Source organism: Pelodiscus sinensis, chromosome 2 (assembly GCF_049634645.1).
Source record: "Pelodiscus sinensis isolate JC-2024 chromosome 2, ASM4963464v1, whole genome shotgun sequence".
Taxonomy (NCBI): domain Eukaryota; kingdom Metazoa; phylum Chordata; order Testudines; family Trionychidae; genus Pelodiscus; species Pelodiscus sinensis.
In genome coordinates, this window is record NC_134712.1 from 252,157,033 (window position 1) to 252,172,390 (window position 15,358).

The window sequence follows — 15,358 nt, forward strand, 5'->3', positions numbered from 1 at the left end:
CAAGTCTGTTTTTATTAAACTATAAAACTACTGCTACATGATTTAATAAAAACTCAGAATACATGAACACAGATAGAACATATTGTATATGGGAATACCTACCATTCAATAAAGCTTGTCTAGTTAACATTGGTTATCTAATTCAGAATGTTATAAACAGATATAATGATTACTGATTATAGGTAGGGATATCAAGTGATAAAAATTAATCATGATTAATTGTGCAATTAAAAATTAATCACACTTATTCATGCAATTAAGCATACTGTTAAACAATAATAGAATACCAATTATTAAATATTTTGGAATGTTTTCTACATTTTTAAGTATATTGATTTCAGTTACAACACAGAATACAAAGTGTACTTTAGGAAAAACTGCTTCTCTGTCAGGTGGTTAAACACTGGAATAAATTGCCTAGGGGGGTTGTGGACTCTCCATCACTGGAGAGATTTAAGAGCAGTTTGGATAGATACATGTCAGGGATGGTCAAGATGGTGATAGGTCCTGCCATGTGTGCATGAGACTGAACTTAATAATGGATCAAGGTTCCTTCCAGTTCTATGATTCTCTAATGAGTACTTAGGGAAATTAGAAAAATTGGTGACCTATTATAGGATGTTATGCTGACTGTGTAGGAGGCACTATAAGTTATGTGTTGTAATCTTGCTATAAAAGATTAGGTAAAAGTAGCAGTCCTAGGCAGCTTTTCTTTGGGCAAGGAATTAACATTTAGACTCCCCACCAACTGGATGAAAAGAGGGCTCTGGAAACCTGACTGGTGATCATAGAATCATATGACCCCTCAAAGCCATCTCAGACTGTGCGTAACTATAACTGGGATGTTCTAAATTGTGTGGATGTTCTAAATTGGCCTGGGAAAGGGTTCAGAAAAGGGCAACTAAAATGATTAGGGGTTTGGAATGGGTCCCATATGAGGAGAGGTTAAAGCGACTGGGACTCTTCAGTTTAGAAAAGAGGAGACTGAGGGAGGATATGATAGAGGTATATAAAATCATGAGTGGTGTGGAGAGGGCCGATAAAGAAAAGTTATTTATTAGTTCCCTAAATAGAAGAACTAGAGGACACCAAATGAAATTAATGGGTAGCAGGTTTAAAACGAATAAAATAAAGTTCTTCACACAGCGTGTAGTCAACCTGTGGAACTCCTTGCCAGAGGAGGTTGTGAAGGCTAGGACTATAACAGAGTTTAAAGAGAAGCTAGATAATTTCATGGAGGTTAGGTCCATAAAAGGCTATTAGCCAGGGGATAAAATGGTGTCCTTGGCCTCTGTTTGTCAGAGGCTGGAGTGGGATGGCAGGAGACAAATCGCTTGATCATTGTCTTCGGTCCACCCTCTCTGGGGCACCTGGTGCTGGCCACTGTCGGTAGACAGGATACTGGGCTAGATGGACCTTTGGTCTGACCCAGTACGGCCGTTCTTATGTTATGTATGTTCTTATGTGTGTGTGTGCATATGTGCAAGAACGTGCGTGGACTAACACACTTATCTAATAAATAGTAGTTTTAGATAAGAGCTTCCTTTGCTTGTGTCAATCATTTATCAGATGGAATTGTTGTGTTCCTATTAATTTATTCCTGACACTGCCTGGAAAGAAACAGTTATATTACCACTGTTTTGAGTTCTGAGAACCCCAGGAAACAAAACCATCAACACTGAAAGCACTTGGATAGTTAAAAAAAAGTGTTGGTAATGCTAGAATGATGGATGAAACATCTCACTCTTGCACTTACACTGGTGCAGCTCCAGTATGAGGAGTAACAGAGAAAGCGCTCATGCCAGCAAAACATAGATTTCTGATCTGAGAATTTTTCCTGGGAACATTTAATGGTTTATCTTAAGAAGTTAAGTTAAATTGTTTGTTTTTGTTTGTTTTCTCCCAGATTCAAGGGGCAGATTCTGCAGTCAGTTACATTAGTTTAAACTGAAGTCAATGCAATAAAAATGGTATAAATCAGATAAGAATCAGGATTATTGAATCTTAAAAGAAAATACAAGAAGAGACACCAGTCCTGAATCACAACGTATATGCTTGGTTAAATTGGCTATTTCTTTTTCACAAGAATGCTTCTGTCAATTTTTACTGAAATCATCTTTTTGTTTTACAAATTGTTTGAATTAATATTCATAGAATCATAGGGTTGGAAGAGACCTCTGGAGGTCATTGAGTCCAACAAAATATTGTTTTTCTTCATGCTTTGTGATGCTTTCTGCCCCACACCAGGCTCCAATGGGTTGATAGAGCCCTAAGGAGGCTGTGCATGAGGCAAGCAATCATTGAAGGTCTGAGAAGAGCCTGTATAAGAAGGGCAGCAAGACAGAATTGCTTCAGTCACTCACTGGAGCTCAAGAAGGGAGGACTGGCTGAAGTTCAGGCCGAAGGCAGCCAGCACCGTCAAAAGAGCAGTGAGGCAGGCAGAGACCCAAGGAATTAATGGCAGATCATGGAGGACTACAGGGGTCTCTAGGCTGAGGCTCTGAAGCAAGGGCAAAGAGTATGTTGGGGCTTTGAGGAAGTGGTCCAGGGAAATCTTCTGAGGAGTTTTAGAGGATGCAGCAAACTGGCCTTATACACAGTCAGCGTTCCCTCAAGTTGCATGGCAGCATAGCTCCACAGTTGATTAATCAGCCCTGCCCAATCAGTCAGCTCCATGCATGGGGCCCTGAGCCTTTGATTGGGTGGGCTGATTAGTCAGTTGTGGAGCTGTGCTGCATGCAGCTTAGAGGGAATGTTATACATGCTCCCACCACCGTCACCACTGGGGAAGTGACTAGACAGCTAACTGAAGCTGCCACTGAGAGAAGTGGCTGGATAAGGATTACAGAGATGTCCTATAGAAGTGGAGAGCACAGAGAATGTCATAGCTGGAGGGCTGAGTCACTGAAGAAGACACTGTGATCCAGAACCAGAGGAGGCGATAGGCGGAGCATCACCAGAATGGAGGGCACAGGATAATTCCTTTCTCAGCTTGGAGGAAGTGCTAGAGTGCTCAGTGGATTCCATTGCATGCCTCTTATACAGATCCTCTTCTGCTGGCAGCAGGTCCTCATTATTGGCAATCTTTCTTATTATCTCAGCTACTTCCCTCACATCCTGAAGTGATTTTATTCTTTCTTGGTAACCAGGCTTTTGTTCCTGTTGTTCTGACATGATCATCAGGTCAATCAATTCTGGAACTGACAGTGGGTTGGGTTTTGTAGCAATTGATTGCAGTTGTTGAAGGCTGCGAGATGATTTATCAATAAGCTGTATTACTATCCCTTGCACCATAGAATATTCCTGAGAAAGCTTTTTGAACACATTCTCTGCTGCTAACACTTCCCCAGATTCCTTCTCATACTTTTCTTTCAGATCTGCATAGATTAGTTTCTCTATTACTTTTTTATATTCCCACCGGTACTTTTGATTGAAATGAACATTCCAGAAACATTTACCAGGGCACACCGTGCAATATCCTGTATTTCTGTCCATAGCTGCACATCCATGCTTACCATTATCATTAGGGATTTTACAGGGATAGTGACATGTAGAGTAACACTGCTGGCAGTTGGTTACATATTTACCTGTACCAGAGATGTCTATTTGCACTGGCACTGTTATCACTAACACATACTCAAAGTTTCTATTAGTCTCCATTTCATCCTTATGCTGCTCCAAAGCTTCCTGTGTCTTCCTCAGTTCTTCCAGCTTCACCAGGCCAGCTTTGATCTGTGGTTGTAGCTCTTCTACAGTGTTCTCCAGCTCCTTCTGCTCTCTGAGAACTTCCTGCGTTAATGTTAGAATTCTGGTTTCCAATTTCAATAAAGACTCAAAAAATGTCTGCATGCTCATGGCTCCCATTTTCCAGAACATTTCATTAGAATTACAACTGCCCTTGCCAGCAGCTGCATTACAGGCAAAGAGCATGGAGTTATTGAATTTGAAATGAACAGGGTTGCCCTGAGCATCTTTAACACAAGGGACATCAGCTGTTTTAATGGCTTCTAGAACAGGGGGCATCTGTCCATCAGCAAAGGTGATCAGAATTAGTATGTTGTCTTTTATGTCCTTCCCGAAGATGGAGAGCACCGAGTCAAACACGTACTTCTGGGCACGAGTTAAATGAGCTAGTGAGGCCTGAACCACAATGCAGATGGCATCAATGTGACCAATGGCTCCTTCAGTGGAGAAAAACTCTCGGATCTGCCTTTTTATCTCTGAATCATGATCGCTCTCTCTGGTATTGCCAAATCCCGGTGTGTCTATTATAGTCAGCGAGTAGGGCACTTGGAAACCCTCTGTGTGATTGACTTCATAGGCTGTCACCTCAGATGTCTGGCTCTCAGCTTGGCTTCTGTTTGTGGTCTCATGGATGAGTTTGAACCTGAATTCATCTTCCCATTGCACACCCAGGACATAGTTGATCATCCCATTAATGAGAGTAGTTTTCCCCGAACCAATTGTTCCTATCACCATAATGACTTTGTTAGGCATCTGCAGGTTCTCTTTTCCCAGCCTGTACTTTGGATGTGTTGCATTAGAATTGAAAACTACCTTCTCTGTAGGAAGTGCATATACTGAGGGCTGCCCTTTCCCTATCTGAGTGCTCTTTGTGCAGAAATCTTGTGCTAGTGTCTTTAATTTTTCTTCCGATGTTGAAATTGATACCTCCTCACCTGGGTAACTTACAGCCCCATCCACACATACAGCCAACACCCGGAATCTGTAGGGTGTCTCAGGCCTAAGTCCATGAATGGTACAGAACTTGGTTCTCTTTCCTGTCCTTTTTTCCAGCCACTTGTCCTTCTGCTTGTGTCTTTCATCTTTACCTTTCTCTTTATATTCCACCTTGTACTCCTTTATATTGACTCCATTTCCAATGACACTTGGACTCTCCCAGGAGAGGGTGATATCTGAGGAGTTCACATTGACTATTTTTGGCATCCCAGGAGGGCTGGTAGGAAGCATCTTTACAGGATCACTCACATCACTGTTCACACTGACCCCTGATCTGCTCATTGCAGCATACCGGAACTGGTACTTGGTGTTTGGACAGAGTCCTGCTACTGTGAGTGTCTCTTGTTTATCATTTGTAACCACAGCTGTCCAGTTCTCCTGCCCTACAATTCTGTACTCAACATGATAGCAGGATATCTCATCCCTTTCAAAACCTGCTGATTTAAATATGAGCTGCACTTGGTCATGTCTGACTCCATCAATCAGGAGAAAAAGAGGTTTTGACGGAGGTTCATAATTAGTACTGACTAGGTCTCCATTTTTATAGAGGTAGATTGAAGTTCCTGGATTGTGTTCATCTGGGACAGAAGCCACAATAAATCGAGTTTTCTCATTAGATTTATTGACATGGGCTAAGTCAGCAATGGATTTTGCAGATTTTCGGGCTTTTTGGTTTCTGTCTGGGGACTCAAACCATAGTTTGGATTTCTCATGAACAGAACTGGCTGATGCAGGATCTTGAGTGCTCTTCATAAAATGGGTCTGAAGGTAGAGTTTTAAATCTGATAAATATGATTCCTCTTCATGTAATGAAGTGAACACAAAGGCTATGACAAGGTCATTCATAGGATCCAGTACTATTTCATCCAGTTTATTCAGGGAGACCACCACTTCCACATCCCTTAGGAAAGAAAGATAGGAATTGACAAAATTCATTTCTCGTTCCCTTTTATCCAGAAATTCATTGAGTTTCTGAGCATTGAACGGTGACCGGTTATTGTGTGACAGAATGTCCACCAAGGCCCCCTCCTCTTTCCCACCTCCACGGATTAATGGTAAGAGTCCTGCTAACTGTTTCTGGAAAATCTGTCTGTGTTGCTTACATAGATCTTTGAATTGCTGGATTTTCTTCTGGATTTCGGGGAAGGTTGATGCAATTCGATTCTTCAATGCATCATTGCATCGCGAGTCCAGTTCAGTCAGCTGCTCCAGGACAGTTTGAACATTAAAAATCAGTTCTATGCTGATCTCACGTACAAGTTGAGCACCGTGGGAATCTAACTTGGTCAGTGGGTACAGCCAGACTTTCACTGGTACAATCTTTTCCCCATCACCCAGCAGTGTTGGGAGGGTGGAATATGTTTTCATGGCATCTTGGTAAGTAACTGGATTGCTTTCAAGACCAAAATCACCATAAAACTTACAACTAAGTTTTTCAGTTTGTGCTTTTTCCATGTCATTCATTTTGAGAGCTCCTTCGCCTTCAATGGAAACCTGGGTTATCTTTTCAATCATAACTTGGAGACTTCTCTGTGTCTCATGTACACTCTCAGAAGAAGAAACTTCTTGATCAAATACAAAGAAAGCCTGAGCCCCATACAGCACAGCTGTGACCACATGGGTGGCCGTGCCTTGGTCAAATACAACAGGATAAGAGACATTCTCTGCTCCTAAATGGCTCATAGTTAGATGCTCAAACCTTGTTGTGGCGGAGTATTTCAGAGTTACTCGGGCCTGTTGTTTGGATTTTTGGGTGTCATTTAAGTATCTGGCAGATCCATCTACTTCAACCAAGCCCCCCAAGAAGCTGGCCTTGAGCGATGCTGGGACATTGAGAACACTGGCCTTCTCTTCAATGGTGTCGGATGTGATGACCTCATATTCAGTCCTGCATTGTGATTTTGTGTTTACGTCCATGCGAAGCTTTTCTAGATCCCACAGTGTGATGCCTGGAATATAAGAGACAAACACATGGTAAAGTAATTGACAGATGCACAGGAAACAGAATCTATCCACAGTTTAATTGTTTGTAATTTATAAGATGAAAGACAAACCTGTGAAGCACATCAGGTAAACACAGAAACATACCAAATCAAGGTTGAAATGCATCTCTACATACACAATACATTGATTGTATAACCATCTTCCCTTACCATGGATTTATACAGTGCCATAAGAATATTTTGTGTCTTATTATCGATCCCTTTCGTAATGATTCCCAAGATTCTGTTTGCTTTTCTGATGGCAGGTACACACTAAGTAGATGTTTTCAGAGAACTATCCATGATGCCATGATCATGCCTTGTAATAGCTAATTTAGGGTAAGTCTAGACTACCGGGTTTTGTCGACAGAAGTTTTGTCGACAGTATCTGTCGAATGATCCCGATCATGAGCGCGTTTTTTTTTTGAAAAGTGGCTTTGAAAAAAAAGCCACGTTTGCAATTATGTAAATGAAACGCTGGAAATTCAAATCCTGGCTTCATTTACAATTTCAATACATCTAATTTACATCCTTTTATTGAAAAAGGGATGTAGTTTAGATGTACCCTTACTGTGAAGTGCTCAGGCAGTGAAAAAAGGCTGCAAAAGCAGAAAGTGCAATAATAATGGAGAATTTCAACTTTCCTCATATTGATTGGGCACACGTCTCCTAAGAAAAGAAAGCAGAAATCAAATTTCTAGACACCATTAATGACTGCTCCTTGGAGCAGCTAGCCCTGGAATTTACAAGGGGAGAGGAAATTCTTGATTTTCTGTAAGTGGAACACAAGATCTGCTCCAAGAGGTGAAATAGTGGAACTGCTCAGTAGTAGTGACCACAATGTAATTAAATTAACAGCAAGTTGAGAGAAATGAAAAAAAAAAGAAACCCAAAACAACAAAACCCCCCAACAATGCACCCTCCACAAGAGTAACATTCAATTTCAAATAGGGGAACAACAACGAGGAGACTAAATAAGTGGAAATGAAAAGGAATTGTCACAAAGTTGACATGACTGCAAACTGTATAGACACTATTCAACAACAACAATATAATAAAGACCCAAATTCTTTGTATACCCTAAGTGAAAAAAGAACCCAAAATGACACCACACCTAAACAGCAGAGTAAAACAGACGAGTAGAAACACCTCTAAAATTTGGAAGCTGAACTATGCTGAGGAAATAGATGGGAGTCTAAAAAGCAGGCCAAGAAAGAGTTTGAAGAACAACTAGCTAACGACACAAAAACTAATAGTGATATTTTTAAGTGCATCAGAAGCAGGAAGCCTGTCAAAAAATCTGTGGGGGCCACTGGACAACTGAGGTGCAAAAGGAGTACTCAAGGAAGAAAAAGCCATTGTGGCAAAGCTGAATCAATTCTTTGCATCAGTCTTCACTGCAGAGTATGTGGGCAGACCCCCACACCCAAATATGACACATATGAGGAAATGTCCTAGATACAGGTGTCAGCAAGGGAGGGTTTGGGACAAAATGAAGAATTAAACAGCATGGCTGCATCTAGACTGGCAAGTTTTTCCAGAAAAGCAGCCGCTTTTGCGGAAAAACTTGCCAGCTGTCTACACTGGCCACTTGAATTTGCACAAGAACACTAACGATCTCATGTAAGATTGTCAGTGTTCTTGCGCAAATACTATGTTGCTCCCGTTCGGGAAAAAGCCCTCTTGCGCAAAGAGGGCCAGTGTAGACAGGTAAAAACTGTTTTGCTCAAAAAAGCCCCAATGGCGAAAATGGCGATCGGGGCTTTCTTGTGCAAAACTGTGTCTAGATTGGCACGGATGCTTTTCCGCAAAAAGCGCTTTTGCACAAAAGTGTCTGTGCCAATATAGATGATCTTTTCTGCAAATGCTTTTAACTGAAAAACTTTTCCGTTAAAAGCATTTGCGGAAAATCATGCCAGTCTAGACGCAGCCTACTAAGTCAACAGAACCAAATGGCATTCACCCAAAAGTGCTGAAGGAACTCAAATATGAAATTGCAGAACTATTAACTATTGTATGTAACTTATTGCCTAACTCAGCCTTTGTACAAGATGACTAGAAATAGTTAATATAATGCATATTTATAAAAAGGCTTCAGAGATGATCCCAGCAATTACAGGGTAATAAGCCAAATTTCAGTAGTGGACAAACTGGTTGAAATAATAATAATAATAATAATAATTAATAATTAATAATACATAAATAAATAAAATGACCAGACATACAGATAAACATGTGTTGGGAAAGAGTCCACCTAGCTTTTATAAAGGAAAATCCTACCTCATCAATCTCCTAGAATTCTTTGAGAGTCAGCAAACGTGGAAAAGACTGATCCAGTGGATACAAAGTACTTGGATTTTCAAGGAGTTTTTGACAAGGTCCCTTAAAGTCTCTTAAGTAATGTAAGATATCATAGGCTAAGAAGGAAGATCTTTTTCTGAATCAGTAGCTGGTTAAAAAGATAGGAAACAAAGGGTGGGAATAAAAGATCTGTTTTCACAGTGGAGAGAGGTAAATAATAGGTCTCTCCCAAGGATCTGTACTGATTTTCAACTTATTCATAAATTATCTGAAAAAAGAGTAAATACTGAGGTGGCAAAAATTGCAGACCACACAAAATTACTCAAGATAGTTATTTCCAAAGTTAGCAGCAAAGATTTACAAAGGAATCTCACAAAACTGGAGGAGAAAATGGTAGATGGAATTCAACATTGCTAAGTACAAAGTAATGCACATTGGAAATAATAATCTCAATTATATACAAAACTAACCAATTAGCCCGTCATAAGACGGGATTTTCAGGTCTCTCCTCCACCTTGGTCTTCTCTCCTGAGCCTCCAGTCTCTCACTCCATCTCTCTCCCCCTGTCTCTCTCTTCCTACTTCCTCCCCCCACACCTCTCCTCCATCTTCTGCCTCTCTCTCCGTCTCTTTCTTTCTCTTCTCCCCCTCCTGCCTTTCACTCTCCCTTTCTCTTCTTCTCCCCCTCCTGCCTCTCCCTCCCCTCCGTCTCTCCCCTCCCCCCTTTCCTCTTCCCCTCCTGCCATGGCGCTAGGCTGAGTGCTGCCTACTCATCTAGGCCACTGCGAGGTAGGGGGGCGGGGCGGTGATGTACACGGCCAGGGGGCAGGTCCGTGTACGTCACCGCCCCGCCCCCCTTTCCCTCCCACTGCAGGGGGAGCCCAAATGGCCCCTTGCACTGCTGGCTCCCCCGTGGCGGCCCGGCTGAGGGGCGAAGCACTCAGCTGAGCACCACAGCGACAGGGAAAGGGGGGAGGTGACATACATGGCCCCGCCCCCTGGCTGTGTACGTCACCGCCCCACCCCCTGCCCCTCCCTCTGTGGTGGCTCATCTGAGTGTTGTGCACTCAGCCGGGCTGCCACGGAGGAGGAGGGGCGGATAAGGTTGCCAGGTGTCCGGCATTGTACCGGACAGTCCAGTATTTGTGTGCTCTGTCTGGTAAAAAAACCCAGAAAATACCAGACATGTGCAATATCCGGTATTTTCTGATTTTTCTGGCTGCGCACCGGACGGAAGCCTGGCGTGGGTGGGGGGAGCACCTGGGAGTCTCAGCTGGGAGGCGGGGCCACAGTTGCTGCCGGGAGCCCTCAGTCAGTTGAGTGTGAGGAGGAGGGGAAGCCTCCTCCTCGCTCGTGCGTCGCCGGGACCCTGCGCAGGACAGGCAGCAAGTGCACAGGTCAGTCCCGCTCCCTGCTGGCCAATTTCCTCATCTCACCCCTTCCCAGCTGGCCGGTTCTCCCTCATTACCCCTGCCAGGCCCCCTGCTGGGCCCCGGCGGAGGAGCAAGCGGCTGTTTGGGGTCCACGCTCCCCATGCATGGGGAGTGCGGACCCCAAACGGCCACTTGCCACCCGGGGCCCAGTTGAGCACCACTCTCACTGGGGTCCAGCTGAGCGCTGCTCAGCTGGGCCCTGGTGGGGGAGCAAGCGGCGGCAAGTAGCCGTTTGGGGTCTGCGCTCCCCACATGGAGCTCCCTGGCAGGAGGGGAAGGGGGGCAGAGCGCTGATGCACATGGCCACGGGACGTGGCTATGTACATTAGTGTTACAGACTCACAGACACTGGACTACTATATATATGATGATGTGTCCTAAAATTAGCTGTTACCACTCTAGAAAGAGGTCTTGGAGTCACAGTAGATAGTTCTTTGAAAATGTCTGCTGAGGAGGGTCTGTGAGTTGTGGTGGATCACAACAACCAATGGAATGCTTAGGTTGCATTAACAGAGGCATAGCATGCAAGATGTGGGAGATAATAGTACTGCTCTATGGTGCTGGCTAGGCCTCAACTGCAGTTTTGAGTCCAATTTCAGTCACCAATGTATAGAAACATCATAGGGAAACTGTACAGGATCCAGAGGCAAGTGACAGAGATTATCAAAGTGCTGCAATGCATACCATATAAGCAAAGGCTGAAAGAACTGGGCATGTTTAGTTTGGAAAACAAGAGATTAAGGGGGATATGAGATTGTCTTCAAGTACTTGAAAGGCTGCCATAAAAAAGATGGAGAAAATTTGTTCTCTTTTTCTACAGAGGCTAGGACAAGAGATGATGTCCTGCGAACAGGAGCAGCTAACAGGGAGTTTGGAGAGAGAGTTTAGAGGGGGAGGTTAGAGGGCACTAGTAGCTTCTGACCTTTTTTAAACATAATTTTATAATCTATATTCTAGACCTTTAATAAGCCCAGTTTAGACTTAAATTTACTCATAAGAAAAATGGAGACAGAAGCCCAGCAGCAGAGTGGGGGCTATCCTGTTTATTGAGTCGAGTGTAACATGTATGATTACCTGCCCTGTGGGCGGGTGGCGTATGTGTGCACCCGTTGCAAGGAGCTCCTGACCCTCAGAGACCAAGTTCGGGCTTTGGAGGCCAGGGTGGCTGAACTGGAGGAGCTAAGGGAAGTAGAGAGATATGTTGATGAGACTTTCCAGGACACTGTAGTACTGTCCCACCTCCAGTCTGAGAGCCCCAGTGCTGTTAAAGAGGATGGAAGTCTCAAGGAACAGAGCAGTCAATGGAAACAGAGGGAAACCATCCCGTAGTTGGGACCCTCCTCCCAGAGGATGTTGCGGTATCCTCTCGCACTGAGGATACCTCTGATGGGGAGGGAATGCCAGTTAGGAAGAGGCAGGTGTTAGTAGTGGGTGATTCGATCGTTAGAAACATAGATAGTTGGGTTTGTGATGACCGGGAGAACCGTATGGTCACTTGCCTGCCTGGTGCGAAGGTTGCGGATCTCTCGAGGCATCTAGATAGACTTATGTGTAGTGCTGGGGAGGAGCCGGTGGTTGTGGTACATGTAGGTACCAATGACGTAAGGAAGGGTAGGAGAGATGTCCTGGAGGCCAAATTTAGGCTGCTAGGAAAGAGACTGAAATCCAGGACCTCTATGGTGGCATTCTCGGAAATGCTTCCAGTTCCTCGCACAGGGCCAGGTAGGCAGGCAGAGCTTCAGAGTCTCAAGGTGTGGTTGAGACGATGGTGTAGGGAAGAGGGGTTTAGATTTATTAGGAACTGGGGACACTTTTGGGAGAAGGAGAGCCTATACAGGAAGGATGGGCTCCACCTAAACCAGGGTGGAACCAGACTGCTGGCACTAAACGTTAAAAAGGCCGTAGAGCAGTTTTTAAACTAAGAGATGGGGGAAAGCCGATTGGTGTGGAGATGCACGTAAATCGAATGGAGACTTCTCTTGGAGGAGAATCCATTGACAGAGATTCTCTAAGCTGTAGTCAGAAAGAGAGGAGGGGGGAAGACAAACCATGGGCCAGAGCAGACAAACAACCGCATATAAAGGAATTCAATGCATCTGGGAAGGGCAGACAAATAACCAGTGGCAAATTTTTAAAGTGCTTCTACACAAATGCTAGGAGTCTGACTAATAAGATGGATGAACTAGAGTACCTCGTACTAAATGAGGAGATAGACATAATAGGCATCACTGAAACCTGGTGGAATGAGGAAAATCTGTGGGACACAATCATACCGGGGTATAAAATATATCGGAAGGATAGAGCAGGCCGGGTGGGTGGCGGAGTGGCACTGTGTGTGAAAAATAATGTAGAATCAAATGAACAAAAATATTAAATGAATCAACATGTTCAATAAAATCGCTATGGATAGTAATTCCATCCTCCAATAATAAGAAATTAGCAGTAGGGATATATTACCGACCACCTTACCAGGACAGTGATACTGACACGAAAATGCTGAGGGAGATTAGAGAGGCTACCAAAATAAAGAACTCTATAATAATGGGGGATTTTAATTATCCCTATATTGACTGGATACATGTCACCTCAGGATGAGATGCAGAGATAAAATTTCTCAATGGCTTAAATGACTGCTTCTTGGAGCAGCTAGTGCAGGAACCCACAAGGGGAGAGGCAATTCTCGATTTAGTCCTGAGTGGAGTGCAGGATCAGGTCCAGGATATAACCGTTACAGGACTGCTTGAGAACAGTGACCATAATATAATAACATTTAACATTCCTGTGGTGGGAAAAACACCTCAGCAGTCCAGCAATCTGGCATTTAATTTCAAAAAGGGGAATTACACAAAAATGAGGAGGTTAGTTAAGCGGAAATTAAAAGGCACAGTGACTAGAGCCAAATCCCTGCAAGCTGCATGGCAACTTTTTAAAGACACCGTAATAGAGGCCCAACTTAAATGTATACCCTAAATTAAAAAACATAGCAAGAGACCTAAAAAAGAATCACTGTGGCTTAACCACCATGTAAAAGAACCAGTGAGGGACAGAAAGGCATCTTTTGAGAAGTGGAAGGCCAATCCTAGTGAGATAAATAGAAAGGAACATAAACACTGTCAAACCAAGTGTAAAAATGTAATAAGAAAAGCAAAAAAAGATTTTGAGGAACAGCTAGCCAAAAACTCAAAAAACCAAAATGTTTTTTAAGTACATTAGAAGCAGGAAGCCTGTTAAAAAAAACCTGTGGGTCCCCTAGATGATTGATATATAAAAGGAGCAATCAAGGACGATAAAGCCATTGCACATAAACTAAACGATTTCTTTGCTTCAGTCTTCACAGCTGAGGACGTTAGGAAGATTCCCAAATCTGCATCGTCCTTTGTGGGTGATGAATCTGAGGAACTGTCCCGGATTGAAGTGTCATTAGAGGAGGTTTTGGAACAAATAGAAAAACTTAATGTTAACAAATCTCCGGGACTGGATGGCATTCATCCAAGGGTTCTAAAAGAACTCAAATGGGAAATTGCTGAACTATTATCTGTGGTTTGTAACCTATTCTTTAAATCGGCTTCCGTACCGAATGACTGGAAGGTAGCCAACATGACACCAATATTTAAAAAGGGCTCTAGAGGTGATCCTGGTAATTACAGACTGTGAGGTGGTAAAGTTTGCAGATGATACCAAATTATTTAGGATAGTCAAGACAGAAGCAGACTGTGAGGGACTCCAAAAAGATGTCACTAAACTGAGTGATTGGGCAACAAAATGGCAAATGAAATTTAATGTGGATAAGTGTAAAGTAATGCATGTCGGGAAAAATAACCCCAACTATACGTACAGTATGATGGGGGCTAATTTGGCTACGACAAATCAGGAAAGAGATCTTAGAGTTATCATGGATAGTTCTCTGAAAACTTCCACAGAGTGTGCAGCGGCGGTCAAAAAGGCAAATAGGATGCTAGGAATTATTAAGAAAGGGATAGAAAATGAGACACAGAATATCTTACTGCCCTTGTATAAAACTATGGCATGCCTACATCTTGAATACTGTGTACAGTTGTGGTCTCCTCACCTCAAAAAAGATATTTTGGCCTTGGAAAGGGTTCAGAAAAGGGCAACTAAAATGATTAGGGGTTTGGAACCGGTCCCATATATAGAGAGGTTAAAGCGACTGGGACTTTTCAGTTTAGAAAAGAGGAGACTAAGGGGGGATATGATAGAGGTCTATAAAATCATGAGTGGTGGGGAGAGGGCGGATAAAGAAAAGTTATTTATTAGTTCCCATAATAGAAGAACTAGAGGACACCAAATGAAATTAATGGGTAGCAGGTTTAAAATGAATAAAATAAAATTCTTCACACAGCGTGTAGTCAACCTGTGGAACTCCTTGCCAGAGGAGGCTGTGAGGGCTAGGACTATAACAGAGTTTAAAGAGAAGCTAGATAATTTCATGGAGGTTAGGTCCATAAAAGGCTATTAGCAAGGGGGATAGAAATGGTGTCCTTGGCCTCTGTTTGTCAGAGGCTGGAGAAGGATGGCAGGAGATAAATCGCTTGATCATTGTCATTGGTCCATCCCCTCCAGGGTACCTAGTGTTGGCCGCTGTCGGCAGACAGGATACTGGGCTAGATGGACCTTTGCTCTGACCCAGTACGGCCGTTCTTATGTTCTTATGATGTGTTCAAACAACAGCATGGCAGATTTAGATTAATTCACAGGAAAAACTTCCTAACTCTAAGAACAGTAGGACAATAGAGCAGTTGCTTAGAGAAGTTCTGGAAGTGTCTTCACTGGAGATTTTCAAAAGGTGGCTGGAGATCCATCTGCCTTGGGTGGTTAAGACTCAACCACTCCTGCATCTTGGCAGGGGTTAGATTAGATGACCCTTGTGGTCCCTTCGAGCCCT

At 43.2% G+C, this 15,358-nt stretch overlaps 1 protein-coding gene across 1 annotated transcript in view; it reads right to left on the reverse strand.

The window, feature by feature from the left end:
* Nucleotides 1–279: 279 nt before the first annotated feature.
* LOC142827406 (uncharacterized) overlaps nt 280–15,358 on the reverse strand; it is a 42,825-nt gene continuing 27,746 nt past the window's right edge. Inside the window, exon 3 of the mRNA XM_075922897.1 lies at nt 280–6,689. Coding sequence (XP_075779012.1) covers nt 2,902–6,689 — 3,788 coding nt within the window. The 3' untranslated portion in view covers nt 280–2,901. The remainder of the gene's footprint in view (nt 6,690–15,358) is intronic.